Source organism: Empidonax traillii, unplaced genomic scaffold, assembly GCF_003031625.1.
Source record: "Empidonax traillii isolate 1590-97213 ecotype Southwest subspecies unplaced genomic scaffold, ASM303162v1 scaffold623:size392626, whole genome shotgun sequence".
In the NCBI taxonomy this organism is placed as follows: domain Eukaryota; kingdom Metazoa; phylum Chordata; class Aves; order Passeriformes; family Tyrannidae; genus Empidonax; species Empidonax traillii.
The window spans coordinates 17,546-29,565 of NW_020955816.1; the positions used below are offsets into that span (position 1 = coordinate 17,546).

At 40.3% G+C, this 12,020-nt stretch overlaps 1 protein-coding gene across 6 annotated transcripts in view; it reads left to right on the plus strand.

Moving 5' to 3' along the window:
• The window catches only part of VPS13D (vacuolar protein sorting 13 homolog D), an 86,213-nt gene that overhangs the window by 16,326 nt on the left and 57,867 nt on the right, over nt 1-12,020 (plus strand). For 2 of the 6 annotated variants that reach the window (XM_027898773.1, XM_027898778.1), the window contains exons 22-38: nt 21-147; nt 650-830; nt 1,758-1,940; nt 2,458-2,505; nt 3,413-3,632; nt 3,905-4,115; nt 4,249-4,420; nt 4,701-4,813; nt 5,358-5,567; nt 7,330-7,595; nt 7,718-7,851; nt 8,100-8,255; nt 8,815-9,028; nt 9,336-9,410; nt 10,139-10,345; nt 10,753-10,842; nt 11,792-11,932. In XM_027898773.1, coding sequence (XP_027754574.1) covers nt 21-147; nt 650-830; nt 1,758-1,940; nt 2,458-2,505; nt 3,413-3,632; nt 3,905-4,115; nt 4,249-4,420; nt 4,701-4,813; nt 5,358-5,567; nt 7,330-7,595; nt 7,718-7,851; nt 8,100-8,255; nt 8,815-9,028; nt 9,336-9,410; nt 10,139-10,345; nt 10,753-10,842; nt 11,792-11,932 — 2,748 coding nt within the window. The remainder of the gene's footprint in view (nt 1-20; nt 148-649; nt 831-1,757; nt 1,941-2,457; nt 2,506-3,412; nt 3,633-3,904; nt 4,116-4,248; nt 4,421-4,700; nt 4,814-5,357; nt 5,568-7,329; nt 7,596-7,717; nt 7,852-8,099; nt 8,256-8,814; nt 9,029-9,335; nt 9,411-10,138; nt 10,346-10,752; nt 10,843-11,791; nt 11,933-12,020) is intronic. The other 4 variants (XM_027898777.1, XM_027898779.1, XM_027898774.1 and 1 more) reach the window with 3 other exon arrangements.

Below are 12,020 nucleotides of genomic sequence, written 5' to 3' on the forward strand. Positions count from 1 at the left end.
ATCTGTCCTTTGTTTTGCAGAGGGAGATTTAGCCTTGCAGGGAAGTATTGGAAGTCTGTCCTTAAGTGATCTTACAGCTCATGGGGAATTCTACAGAGAACGTTTCACTACCAGTGGTGAAGAAGCTCTCATTTTCCAAATCTTTAAGTATGAATTTAAACTTCTTGTTACTCAGTATTAGCTTGTTTAAAGCAAGAATTCTTATCCTGTGCTGTTTCATGGTTTGCCACCCCTCTCCTCCACCCACTAGAATTAATCAGAGCAGAAATTATCCAAGTAATGTTATGGAATAATTTCAAATACCTCAGCACACTGATTCAGAATTGAATGTACACATTATCAGGCAGTGGAGCACTTACATTAAGGTATAAAATCAAAAGGTCTATCTGGTAGGTAGAGCTAAAAAGTACATTCCAAATGTAGAATTTTCTTGTTTGCTTGATTAAAACTCCCACAAATACACAATTTAGAAATAATTAATAATACAAACCCAATTTTTCGTGCCTGGAATTGCAATAGTTTTAATTGCGTGCCGTGAACATCAGTTAAATCTTCTATATTATTATCATTTCGAGTGCAAAAAAAATTAATAAGCTGCTTATAAAAGGCAGCTGAGATTGCTAATTTTTGCTTTGGACCTCTCTTGCAGGTATGGGAGGCCAGACCCTTTGCTGCAGAGGGAGTGTGATGTGCGTGTCACCCTCAGGATGGCGTCTGTGCAGTACGTGCACACCCAGCGCTTCCAGGCTGAGGTGGTGTCTTTCATCCAGCACTTCACTCAACTCCAGGACGTCCTGGGCAGGCAAAGAGCAGCCATTGAAGGACAGACAGTATGTCTGGAGGGTTTTTTTTTTTTGTTCTTTCCCAGCTTGTCTTTTGCAGTAGAAGTGCAATATAAAATTTATGGTATTTATTTCAACTCACGTTGAAATGGTGGGAAGTTTTAGAGTTCTGGTGTTGCTGCAGATTTCTCATCTTGTAGTCAAAATACCTTATTTAGAACCTTCCTCTTTGCGAGTGTAGAATACCAGTTTTACTCTTTATTTAAAACTTTGGCATCTGCCTTTTCCTCCAGTGTTCACCAGGTGATAATCCCTGAATAAGGAGAACCAAGGGAGCGGTTCTGTTCCACTCAGCTCTCTGGATTACTTTTTTGGTAGACTGAGAAAATCAGATGCTGAACTCAAGCACGATAAAATCTGTCAATAATCATGAAAGTCATGGACTCTTTCATTACAAAACCTACTGTGGGAGAGACTTACATAGTTAGTATTGACAGGCAGGTTTAAAAGTTGCTTCTCATAATTGGAGGAAAGCCAGTGAATACTTGGACTTATTAAAATGCTTCGTTGTGCATCACTTGGAGAGTTTGGAACTGGTTTTGAAACACCTATTCTAAATAATGGCTTTTTTTTTTTCCTTTTGTAAATAATTTTTCTTGAGGAATTTCTGTAACAGTGAGATGAGTAGTACCTGGTTTGCCCCTTAGCTCAGTGGTGACAGTTTGTGTCACTCCTGATGCTGCACCTGCTGCACAAGTATTTCCTCTTGGCATCAGAATCCTTTGTTAATGACTCTTTATTCTCTGCCTAAAATAACAATTTGAGGTGTTCTTTTATTGTATAAGTTTTACCACACCTCAATTCTGTAAATCAAGGAGTAGTGTTGCTCAGTTCAGAACTAATGAGCGTGAAATAATCCCCCACTTCCTGGAATTTTCGTAGTTATGTTTTTAAATGCATTTTTGCTTTTCCCAGGTCCGAGACAAAGCCCAGAGAGCTTCCCGAGTTCTCCTGGATATCGAGGCTGGTGCTCCTGTTCTGCTCATCCCTGAAAGCTCCAAGTCCAACAGTCTGATTGTGGCCAACCTGGGAAAGCTGAAAGTCAAGAACAGATTCCTGTTTGCAGGAATGCCGGGCACCTTCTCCTTAAAGAACAAGGTGAGAACACCACTTCTTCAGTTGACAGCTGGTGGCTTTCCTAGTTCTTGTGCATTTTCTTCCTGGAACCTGGTAAATGATTTTTAGTTTTACTTTGTATACAGACTTTATACTATGAATAATTTTAATAGGTGGTTTTCTGGGAACCCCTAATTCCATTTTGAAGGGGGATAGAAATGATTAAATTGCTGCAGCAGTTTGTGGTGTGTCTGTTGCCTCCATCTGATTTACATCCACGGTGTCTTTACTGTAAGGAAACAACTGGACTGTAACACTGAGTTGTTTTCTGTACTGTGCTGATGAATTTAAAGGTTTGTAAGTGGTAGATTCTTAAATCAATATTAGAAATTAATACAAAACATGTGTGCACAATAATTTTATTTCAGCCTAAAAATATGGTGTTGTAAAGCACTGTAGAAATTCAGGTGTTTGAAAAGGGATTAGGTGTGGTTTGGCTTTTTTTTTTCTGGTGATTTTGTTTTCATTTTTTTTCCTCTGTCCTCTGTTTATCTTTGAGGATCGGATTTTACAAGGCAATGCATACAAGGATCCTGTTTTATTTGAGGTATTTCACATCTTTGTGGCAGTGTTCAGGTGCTCCTCATTCATCTTTAAAAAAGGAAATATTCTTGTGGAATTTAGCACTTTAAAAAGTTCCTTCTATCATTAAAAATTACGTTTCTGTTCTAAAGACTTTGCTGAATTCTATAAGAATTGGATGTAAATTTGTTGTGGTGTGCTCTTTCTGCATGTCTGAGGAGCTGTTAATTTGGATTTAATTGCATAAATTCATAGATTTAGAGATGAGATGATGACTGTTCTTTGCATGCACCTTTTACATTATAAAGTTAAATGCCAGTTTTTTCAAATTTTTTTCTTCAAATCCTTATCATGATTGCAATGAATTTTTCCTTCCTTTTTTTTTTTTTTTTTCCCTAATATTTAAAACCCACATAAGGCAAGAAAATGGTCATTCCATCATGGAAAGCTATGAAATTGGTCAAGCAGGATTTCTGGGAGAAGAAATTCCTAATGATGATGTGACTTTTCCTAGTGAACTTACCCTCTGCAGGTTTTTGATGCAAGGCAGCTCATAAGATTTCCATGGCATATGTTATTTATATTTAACCATCTTTATTCTACAGAAACATTTAATATCTTGACAGTCCTACCCCTCCATTTTGTATTAATTCCATTTACATGACAGCTTTTGAATTAGTTTCTCACTGAAAAGATTTCACAGCTTTTTTGGGAATTGTTGCTGAAATTAACTCCTTAAGGAAGGAAATGTTTTCATCTGCTGTTAAGGTTGTAGGATAAAAATTTGGCCATCAGTGAAAAGTACTGGCAAAAAATTCAAATCAAATATGGAATTTTTTGACAGGAATTTGTTGCAGCTTGAACCTTGATGCGCTGCTTCCTTAGGCTTTAAATTAAAGATCTATTATTAATTATAAAATCCCTTTCTTTAGCAGGATTCAGTTCAATTTTCATCTCCTTTGGGGACCCCAAAACACAGCCTGAAGAAAACAAGTGCTGATGAGTCCAAAGTACCGATGGAAGGATTGGTCATGAAAAAATCATCAGGAACAAACATTTCCAGGCTGAAGAATGAACCTGCACTGAACACTTCAAATAAACAGCAAAGCCACCAACCCAAGCTGCCTGTTGTTCCCAACCCTGACAGCCCAGGTATGTGAGGAACAGGATTAGGGAGCTGTAGTTCAACAATCCTGCAGTTTGGGTGGTTTGAGTTGTGGAGTTGGACTCTCCATTGACAGTTTACATTTACCTGTGAATGAGCTTGGTGCCTGCTACTTACAGATAGTGATGAGTGTGAATAAAAAAACCCCAAAATTGGAATAAAATCAAGACTAAAATAAATTTCTTGTTAAAAGTTAGGTGCATCAGTTTTGTGCAGATTCTGGTTTTTATTTTCTGAATGTGTTATCTCCTCCCTGCAGAGGATCACATCTGCCTCTTAGACTGCATTGTGGTTGATCTGCAGGACATGGACATCTTTGCTGCACAGAGATACCAGAGAGAGTATTCCAAGGCTGTGGAAGACACCAGTGCAGACTTGAGCTTTCCATCCTACTTGGTGAGGCAGACAGGAGGGAGCCTGCTGACAGAACCCTTCAGGCTGAAGTTACAGGTGGAGAGAAACTTGGACAAGTGAGTTTGAGCAGGATCCCTTTGTGCTGTCAGCCTGAAGCTGGGGTTTTAGCTGCCTTTTATTGTATCCTGAAAGCCTGACCTGCTGTGCCAGAGCTCCTGGGAATGCTGAGGGGTTTCCCTTTCACTGCAGGGAGCTGAGCCATGCAGTTGCAGACATATCAATCCACGGCAACCTGTCGTCAGTGCACTGCTCCCTGGATCTCAACAAGTACAAGCTGATCCGGGGGCTGCTGGAGAACAACCTGGGCGAGCCCATCGAGGAGTTCATGCGTCCCTACGACCTGCAGGATCCCAGGATTCATGTAAGAGGAGCTGTGTGCAGCTGGAATTCTGCCTTGGAATGTCTCTGGGTGGGGGGGGTTGCTGATGGCAGCAACATTTTAGGAGCAGGGCTGTAGGGCAGTGGTGTGAAAATGGATTAACTTTTTTAAAAACACGTTGTGAAACGTCACATTTCCTCAGTAATGGCTGATGACACTCCCTGAAGGAGAGGGACTCGCGTTGGTCTGGGATAAATTTAATTCAGAAGTGAAAGTTAAAACAGATGCTCTGAAAAAGAATGTTGGTGTTTTGCACTTTCAGACAGTTTTGAGTGGAGAGGTGTACACTTCCATGTCGTTCCTCATTGACATGGTTAACGTGAGCCTGGAACTGATGGATCCAAAGGGAAGAGATGGATACAGCTCTTTAGCCAGGTATGAGTGTCCTTTAGTTACTCAATTCCTTATCCTAAATACTGAGCTCATCTGAAAGATCTAGGACAAGAATCAAAGTCATGTGGAATTACAGCTTAATAATGCAGTGAAACAGAATTTAATTAAATTCAAATGAGATTTTAAGCTGCTCTGAAAGATGGAAGGGAATGACACTGTACAAAAGATACCATCTATGTTGTCCTTGAAACAACAGTTCAGTAATCAGTTGACTTCCTCAAGATGAATAGTATTTTAATTAAGGAAATGATGTGAGGGAAGTTTAAAAAACCAGATTTCTGCTATGTTGGCTTGGTTTGTTTGTTGTTTTTTTTTTTTTTAATCCAGAAGGTTCTGTGTAATTGAAAAATATAATTACATACAGTATTGATCTACTTTCTATCTCTGTGATAGAATCTATCTATCACAACATCTATAGTTGTTTAGAAAATACCTAAATACCAGCAGTATCCCATACTTTTAAAATAACTGCCTTTAGGAATAAATAAGACCATTCAGTGCACTGTTTTGCTTTTTATTCTCCCAGGTTTGACTTTAAGAAATCCAAGTTGCTTTTTGAAAGCTCTTCAAATGGAACCAAGTCTGTCAATCTGGTTTCCCACTCCATGATGGCCTTTGACACCCGTTATGCTGGCCAGAAATACGCTGCAGGGCCCCCAAATGTCTTCAACTGCATCTTCCAGTCCTCCAAGAACACCAGCAGCCCTGGAGCCATCCAGATTGAGCTGCACTTCAGGTGGGGAATTCTGGGATTTGCATGTTTTTAATAATGACATAACCAGGACTGTCCTGTTTTAACACAGCTCTTATTAATGTAGATAAACCTGCTGGCATTGTTTTTGAGTCTGAGCGTGTTTTTGGGGTGGTCAGTGGTGCTTGAGAGATTGAAATCAGCAGTTATTAATTAACTGGAAGTTGGATTTTTTTCCCCCCTTTTTGCAATAAAATTTAGGTTTGAGTGTCTAGTGAATCAAATAAAGTTCTGAGCTATTAAAATCAGTAGTGCTTAAAGCTCCATCAGTCTGACCTCTCACTTGGATGTTTGCATAAAACCAGACTGTAGAATCTGTAATATCAGTTGCACAAAAGCTGCTTCCCAGCAGGTGTCACACAAGCCTTTCTGAGAGCATCAAATACAGACTGAAACAGCACCTCCTTCACAAACAACCTCTGTATTCTCTCCTCTGTTCTGTCCTATCCTGTTTGGTTTTTCCTTGTCTATTTTGATCCAATTTAATATTGAAAATGGGAACATATGAAGTATAATAACAGTAGTTACCTGTGTCAGCATGGTGTTTGGTTGGGGGATGTTAGCTTTAAAAAGAGGGTGAAGTGAGATGACTGAAGATGTTGCTTTCACTTTTGATCAGATTTACTGACCAAACACAGGTTTTTACCACCTAAAACCCCACCAACTGTTTTTCACAGGCCTCTTGAGTCAGTAGCTGCCTGGATTAGGCACAGTCAGTGAGTTTGCACAGAACAGCCTAATCTGGTTTATGAGTGATGGCTTCAAGAATCTTCTTCCCAACTGTTAATGCTTTTAAATTCCAGCCCCAGCACGTGTTCTGCTTTCAGTGCTGAGAGCATCCTTGGCATTGGCTGGAGGTGCTGGCAGAGCTCAGGGAGAGTGTTGTCCTGGCTGGTGCCTCTGGAAATCTCCTGGAGAGCCAGGGAGAGTTCAAGGCTTGTGCTGTTGGAAGCAGAGCAGACAGGCTGCTCCCACAAAAGGATCACAGTTCTTTGGAGATTTTATAGTTGGATATAAAACTGTTTCATGGCACTTAAGCACTTCAGATGATTTTCCAGTTAGCATGACCAAATAGGAGTGGTATTCCAGATCCTGAAGCCAAACACTTTTCTCCCTCCTAGGCAGACACTCAGAATGGGATGCTGGGAGTTCAGGCAGGCTGACATTTTTGGGGGATGACAGAGCAGCTTCCTGTGCTGCAAAATGCTGTCAGGGTGTGAGGGGAAACACATTGAACGTCTCATCTCAGAGCCAGGTCTGACTTTCACAGGCAGTACTTTAGGTTTGATACCCAACAGATGTCAAATGGTAATAAAAAGATGGGTTTTTAAAGTCTGAGACTTTGCAAATTAATATGGACAATGTAAATGTATTAAAGGAGCTTTCATAAATGTCCTGTTAGGCAGTTTTTCAGTTCATTTTTAGTGTCATTGCAGCTTAAAATTCAGACACTTCAGACCTCTTGGGTCTCTGTGGGTACAGCAACCTGATGAATTTCAATCTTATTCCACTTTATCTTATTCAGTATACATAAGATTGACTTTTATTCAATCTTACATATATATATAAAATAATCTTATTCAATCTTCTCTCTATATTTTTTAAATTCTTTTTAAAGGACAGGTACTCTGTAGAGTGTATCCCTTGGAAGTTCATATAGTTCTTACTGGATAGTGAGAGTTTACAGGGTGATTTTAAATCTACGCAAGGTGTAAAGTTGACTTGTACTCTTTTCTCTTCTTGAAAGGTCTACCAAGGATTCCTCCAGTTTCACAGTTGTTCTGAACAACCTTCGTGTGTTCCTGATCTTTGACTGGTTGTTGCTGGTCCATGACTTTTTATACACCCCTGGAGATACCAAAAAGCGGGAGAACCCCCTCTCCTCCCGGCAGAGAACATCCCTCACTGACACAGCCGTGGTGCCCAAAACAGTCAAGAGTGGGGTCGTCACCAAACGTTCTTCCCTGCCTGTGACTGCAGAAAAGCAGCTGGAGGTGAAGGTCAATGTGACAGGTAAACCTGCTCTTCTCCAGTGCTTTGGTAGGAGCTTTTCTCGTTAAAAAACCACGTGCTGGTGGAAAACCAGACCCATTAAAGGAAATAATAGTTATTATTTGTTGTTCTGCTTGGCTCAGGAACTGAATTTGTGGTGGTTGAGGACATGTCTTGCTTTGATACCAACGCCATCATTCTGAAGGGGACGACTGTTCTCACCTACAAGCCCAAGCTGTTGGATCGTCCTTTCTCTGGGAGCTTGTTTGGCATTGAGGTGAGAACAGAGAAACTTTGCTGTTGGCAAACATCTGAAATCAGAGGAGCTTGTGAAGATGCTTTACTATTAATAAATACGCAACAGGAATAACACACAAATTATTTCTGAAGTTTGTTAGTTCCTCATCGAATGCTCCCATTTTATTGAGTTTTATATTGTTTCTCTTAAGACATTGAGTATTGCTAGTTCTTGCCTGACCTGTTCTCTCAGTTCATAATTTTTTTTAAACAATTTTCCATTTTTAGGTGTTTTCATGCAGGTTGGGAAATGAGCAAGAGACTGCACTGTCAATTATTGATCCGGTACAGATTCATATGGAGCTTGTTGGGAATTCTTCCTACCCAAGTGGTTCAGGACTGCTGGATGCTTTCAACAGTGAAGATTTTCCTCCTATTCTAGAGGTAATTTAAAAAACCTGAATAAAACTGTCTGTGATAGAGAATACTAAAGTATGATCCAGCACAGATATTTTTATGCCCAAGGATTCCATAGAAGACTTCCAAAAGAATAAGATAATTTTTTCCTGAAGTGAAAAAGGGAAAGAAAAAAGCATGAATCAAATGCTCTCAGTGGTAATGAATGAGGGAATTTTGGCATGTATTATAGAGATTAATAGTGGAGGAAAGAAGTGGGCTGATAATGTAGACGTGTTAGTTACTCATTCCTGAAAGACAAAGTTATTTTTCTGTATCTAATTGTTAGAGCTTATTAGAGGGGAATTCTATTTAGAGACTTTTTTACCATTATACCAAAGTAAAAACATTTTCCCTTGGGATGTGCTTTTAACACTTTTGGTTGTTGGTAAATACGTTTGCCAATTTATTATTGGAGCATTTAACATCAGCTTTTAAGATTAAACTTTGTCTTCCTTTGGGAAAAGCTTTATTAATATCCAAAGTATACAAGAAAAAAATACATAGAAAAGGGTAAATGACTCTTACATTTTGCTTTTCCATCTAGATTCAGCTGCAGGCCCTGGATATCAGACTGTCTTACAATGACGTTCAGCTCTTCCTGGCGATTGCCAAGTCCATTCCCCAGCAGACAAGTGCAGCTCTGCCTGACACAACTGCTGCAAGTGCTGCCCATCCCCCCAGCTCAGCCCTGGCCACCGAGGCCTCTTCCACTCACGAGAGCAGGGATGTGTCCAAACGAGTGCTGGATCCTGTGCTGGGTATGTTTGGAACTGTTGGAGTAAAGCCTTTTTTTTTTTTTTTTTTTTAAATCTAAAGAAGGTTTCTACAAGGTCTAAATGCTTAACACAAAAGATGTGGGTGTCTCCACGGTGTGAAACACTTGTTGATTATAATTATCTGATGATGGTACTATAAAAAAAGGAAAAGCGGTGCTGAATAATGTGATTTACTACAGCTGCAATCTGAAACAAAACCCTGGTTTTGAGCAGATAGATCTTGATTTTAGAAATGAGACCAAGTAGATAGCTGTCAATGATTTCTGACTGGTTAACTGTTCAATTCCAGAGGTGCAGCTGGCCCGCCTCCAGGAGCTGGGATTTGGCATGGAAGATTGTCGGAAGGCTCTTCTGATCTGCCAAGGTAACATCAGATATCTAGATGGCCTTGCAGATTGTCCATATTACCTTAATTGCAATTAAGTAAAAACTTCCAGACTGTCAGGTAGCTGATGCACAGGCAGTATTTCCTTCTTTAGAATTCCTTTACTTTGGCTCTGTGTTGGAATAATCTTAAACATTCGTTTTCCTGTTCTGCTGCTTTGTGGAACCCACCCCCCAAAGATTGTCCTTGCCTTTTTGGGGTGTCATATATGAGGTGTTTGACTGTATTTCTGTTTGGGGGTTTGGGTTATATGCAGATTTATTCTTTTCCATGGTGTCCCTGCTTCTTGACATTATCCATCTGCTCCTCTTGAGAGCACATGTTTTTATCTCTCCCTTTTTGAATCATAAATTCCCTGTTTCTCCATGTAATATATGAAAAGGTGAAGCTTTAACAGACGTGATTGTTTTTCTTTAGCACTGTCATGCTTCCCAACATATTTAGAGGCATTCCTAGCATTAATACAGATTGTTATTATTATTATTATATTGCCACTTGATTTGCAAACTTCAAAACACATTTTTCACTCTTAAAAGATTCTAAGGTATGTATAATCTCATATTTGTGCTGTTAAACATAACACATTTAAGGGACTGTTGGTGACTTGCCATAAGAGGAAGGGAATAATTTGCTTTCATAAGTTTTTTACTAAATACCTCGAGGAAGCAGATGGTGATTGATTGATTGGTTGTTTGCTTTCATCCAAGGCGACTTGAAAAAAGCAGCGAGTTGGTTGTTCAAGAACGCTGAACCTTTGAAATCAGCTTCCCAAAGCTCTTCTGCTCGAGACAGCCAAGGGCTTGTGCCTTTGCAGTTCATCTCTGGAGTGGAGATAAAGGCAGAGAGTGTGTGCATTTGCTTCATTGATGACTGCATGGACTGTGACGTGCCCCTGGCTGAGTTAACCTTCTCACGTGAGTGCCTGTTCTGACTGTCAGGGTCTGCTTTCAGCTCTGGTCCCTCAGGACTTGTGGAATTTCAACTGACAGCGTTTTGGTGGTGGTGGGGTTTGTGTGGAGTTTTGGGGGTTTTGGGGGATCTTTTTTTTCGGTTGGTTTGGTTTATGGTTTTGTTTTTAAGAAGATCGCAGTCCTTGTAGGGTTAAGACTCTGCTTTCCCCTTTATACATCCCATAACTAATGGAATCTCTGCTGAGCCCTGGGGAGGCTCCTTGTTGTAAGTCTGTAAATGTTATTTGATGAGTATGGTGATAGGCTTTTTGCACCACTTCAGTTTAAAAGACAAGACAAAACCTTCCATTGCTTATTTAAGAGTTGTTTTTGCATCAGTATAACATTCATTTTTATTTCCCCCCTCCCAGGTTTGAATTTTCTCCAACATTTGCGAACCAGCCCTGAAGGTTACGCTCATTTTACCCTCTCTGGAGATTATTACAATCGAGAGCTTTCAGGTGAAGTACCTGGGGGGGGTGTTGTTTTCTTATTTATGTTTAGGAAACAGCCTTTCCTACTAGAGGAGCCTGAAATTCCCCTGACACGAAATGCCTATAAGGGAGTGGGGAAAATTGCCCTTTGTGTCTGTGTGTGTGTCTGAGAACCTGTGATCCTAGACAAGATATCCTGACCTGAGATCAGGTGGAGGGATATGTGGAAAGTTGAGGTTTTGTTGATCTGAAAGTAGCACTGAAGTTTTCAAATGTAATTGCATAAACAGGTTATCCAGGAACATGACAGTAATGTAAATAGGAGTGTCTGTATTCACATTTTCAGTATTTATGTGTTTGATGCATTCAGTTTGTTAGGTATTTCAGGAAGGAAGAGCATGGGAGGGCAGGTGATTAGGCTGAAGTCAACAGAATTAACATAAGATGACCATTAGAATTTATATTTTAAATAAGAAAAACAATCCAAGTCAGACACTGACAAAAGAAATAATCTAGTTGTGTGTTTTTTTCTGAATTGAGGAACTAAATTTTCTGATACCTAATTGGTGCCAACCACCTCAGCAATAACCTGCCAATAACAAGGCAGTCTTTCTGTTTTTAAAAATACATAGAGGGGGATTTTTTTTAATAGCTTTTAGACCTTTGTCTTCTGTGATAATAATAGGCCGATTTCTGTATAATTGTATGAAAATCATTTTCAAAACCATTTCAGAGGGCTTCATTGCAGCTGAGTTAAATAAAGAGCAGTAATTGCACACAGCATGTGCAGTGCCCGTGGTATGCAGTGTGTACATACAGGGTTCAGATGGAGGAGCTGGAGCCACTTTATATCAGGTAGCAAATCAAATGCAGTTTATCTCGAGTGCAGATTAAAAGGAAAGGATTAAGTAGTGAAATATGTAAGCAGTGTGGCCTTCCCACATGCAGCAGAGGTGACTTTGGTGTCTGTCCCCAGGCTGGGAGCCCTTCATTGAGCCGTGGCCCTGCTCGGTGTCGTGGCAGCAACAACCCTCGAGCCGCCTCCACCCCGCCCGCCTCAAGCTGGAAGTGAAGGCCAAGCCACGGCTGGATATCAACATCACCTCTGTCCTCATAGGTACAGTAGGGGCAACATTCCCTGGGAGCATCCCTGGGCAGCCTGATTGTCACTCCTGAGCGGGACAGACATCTCTGAGTGAGCCCTG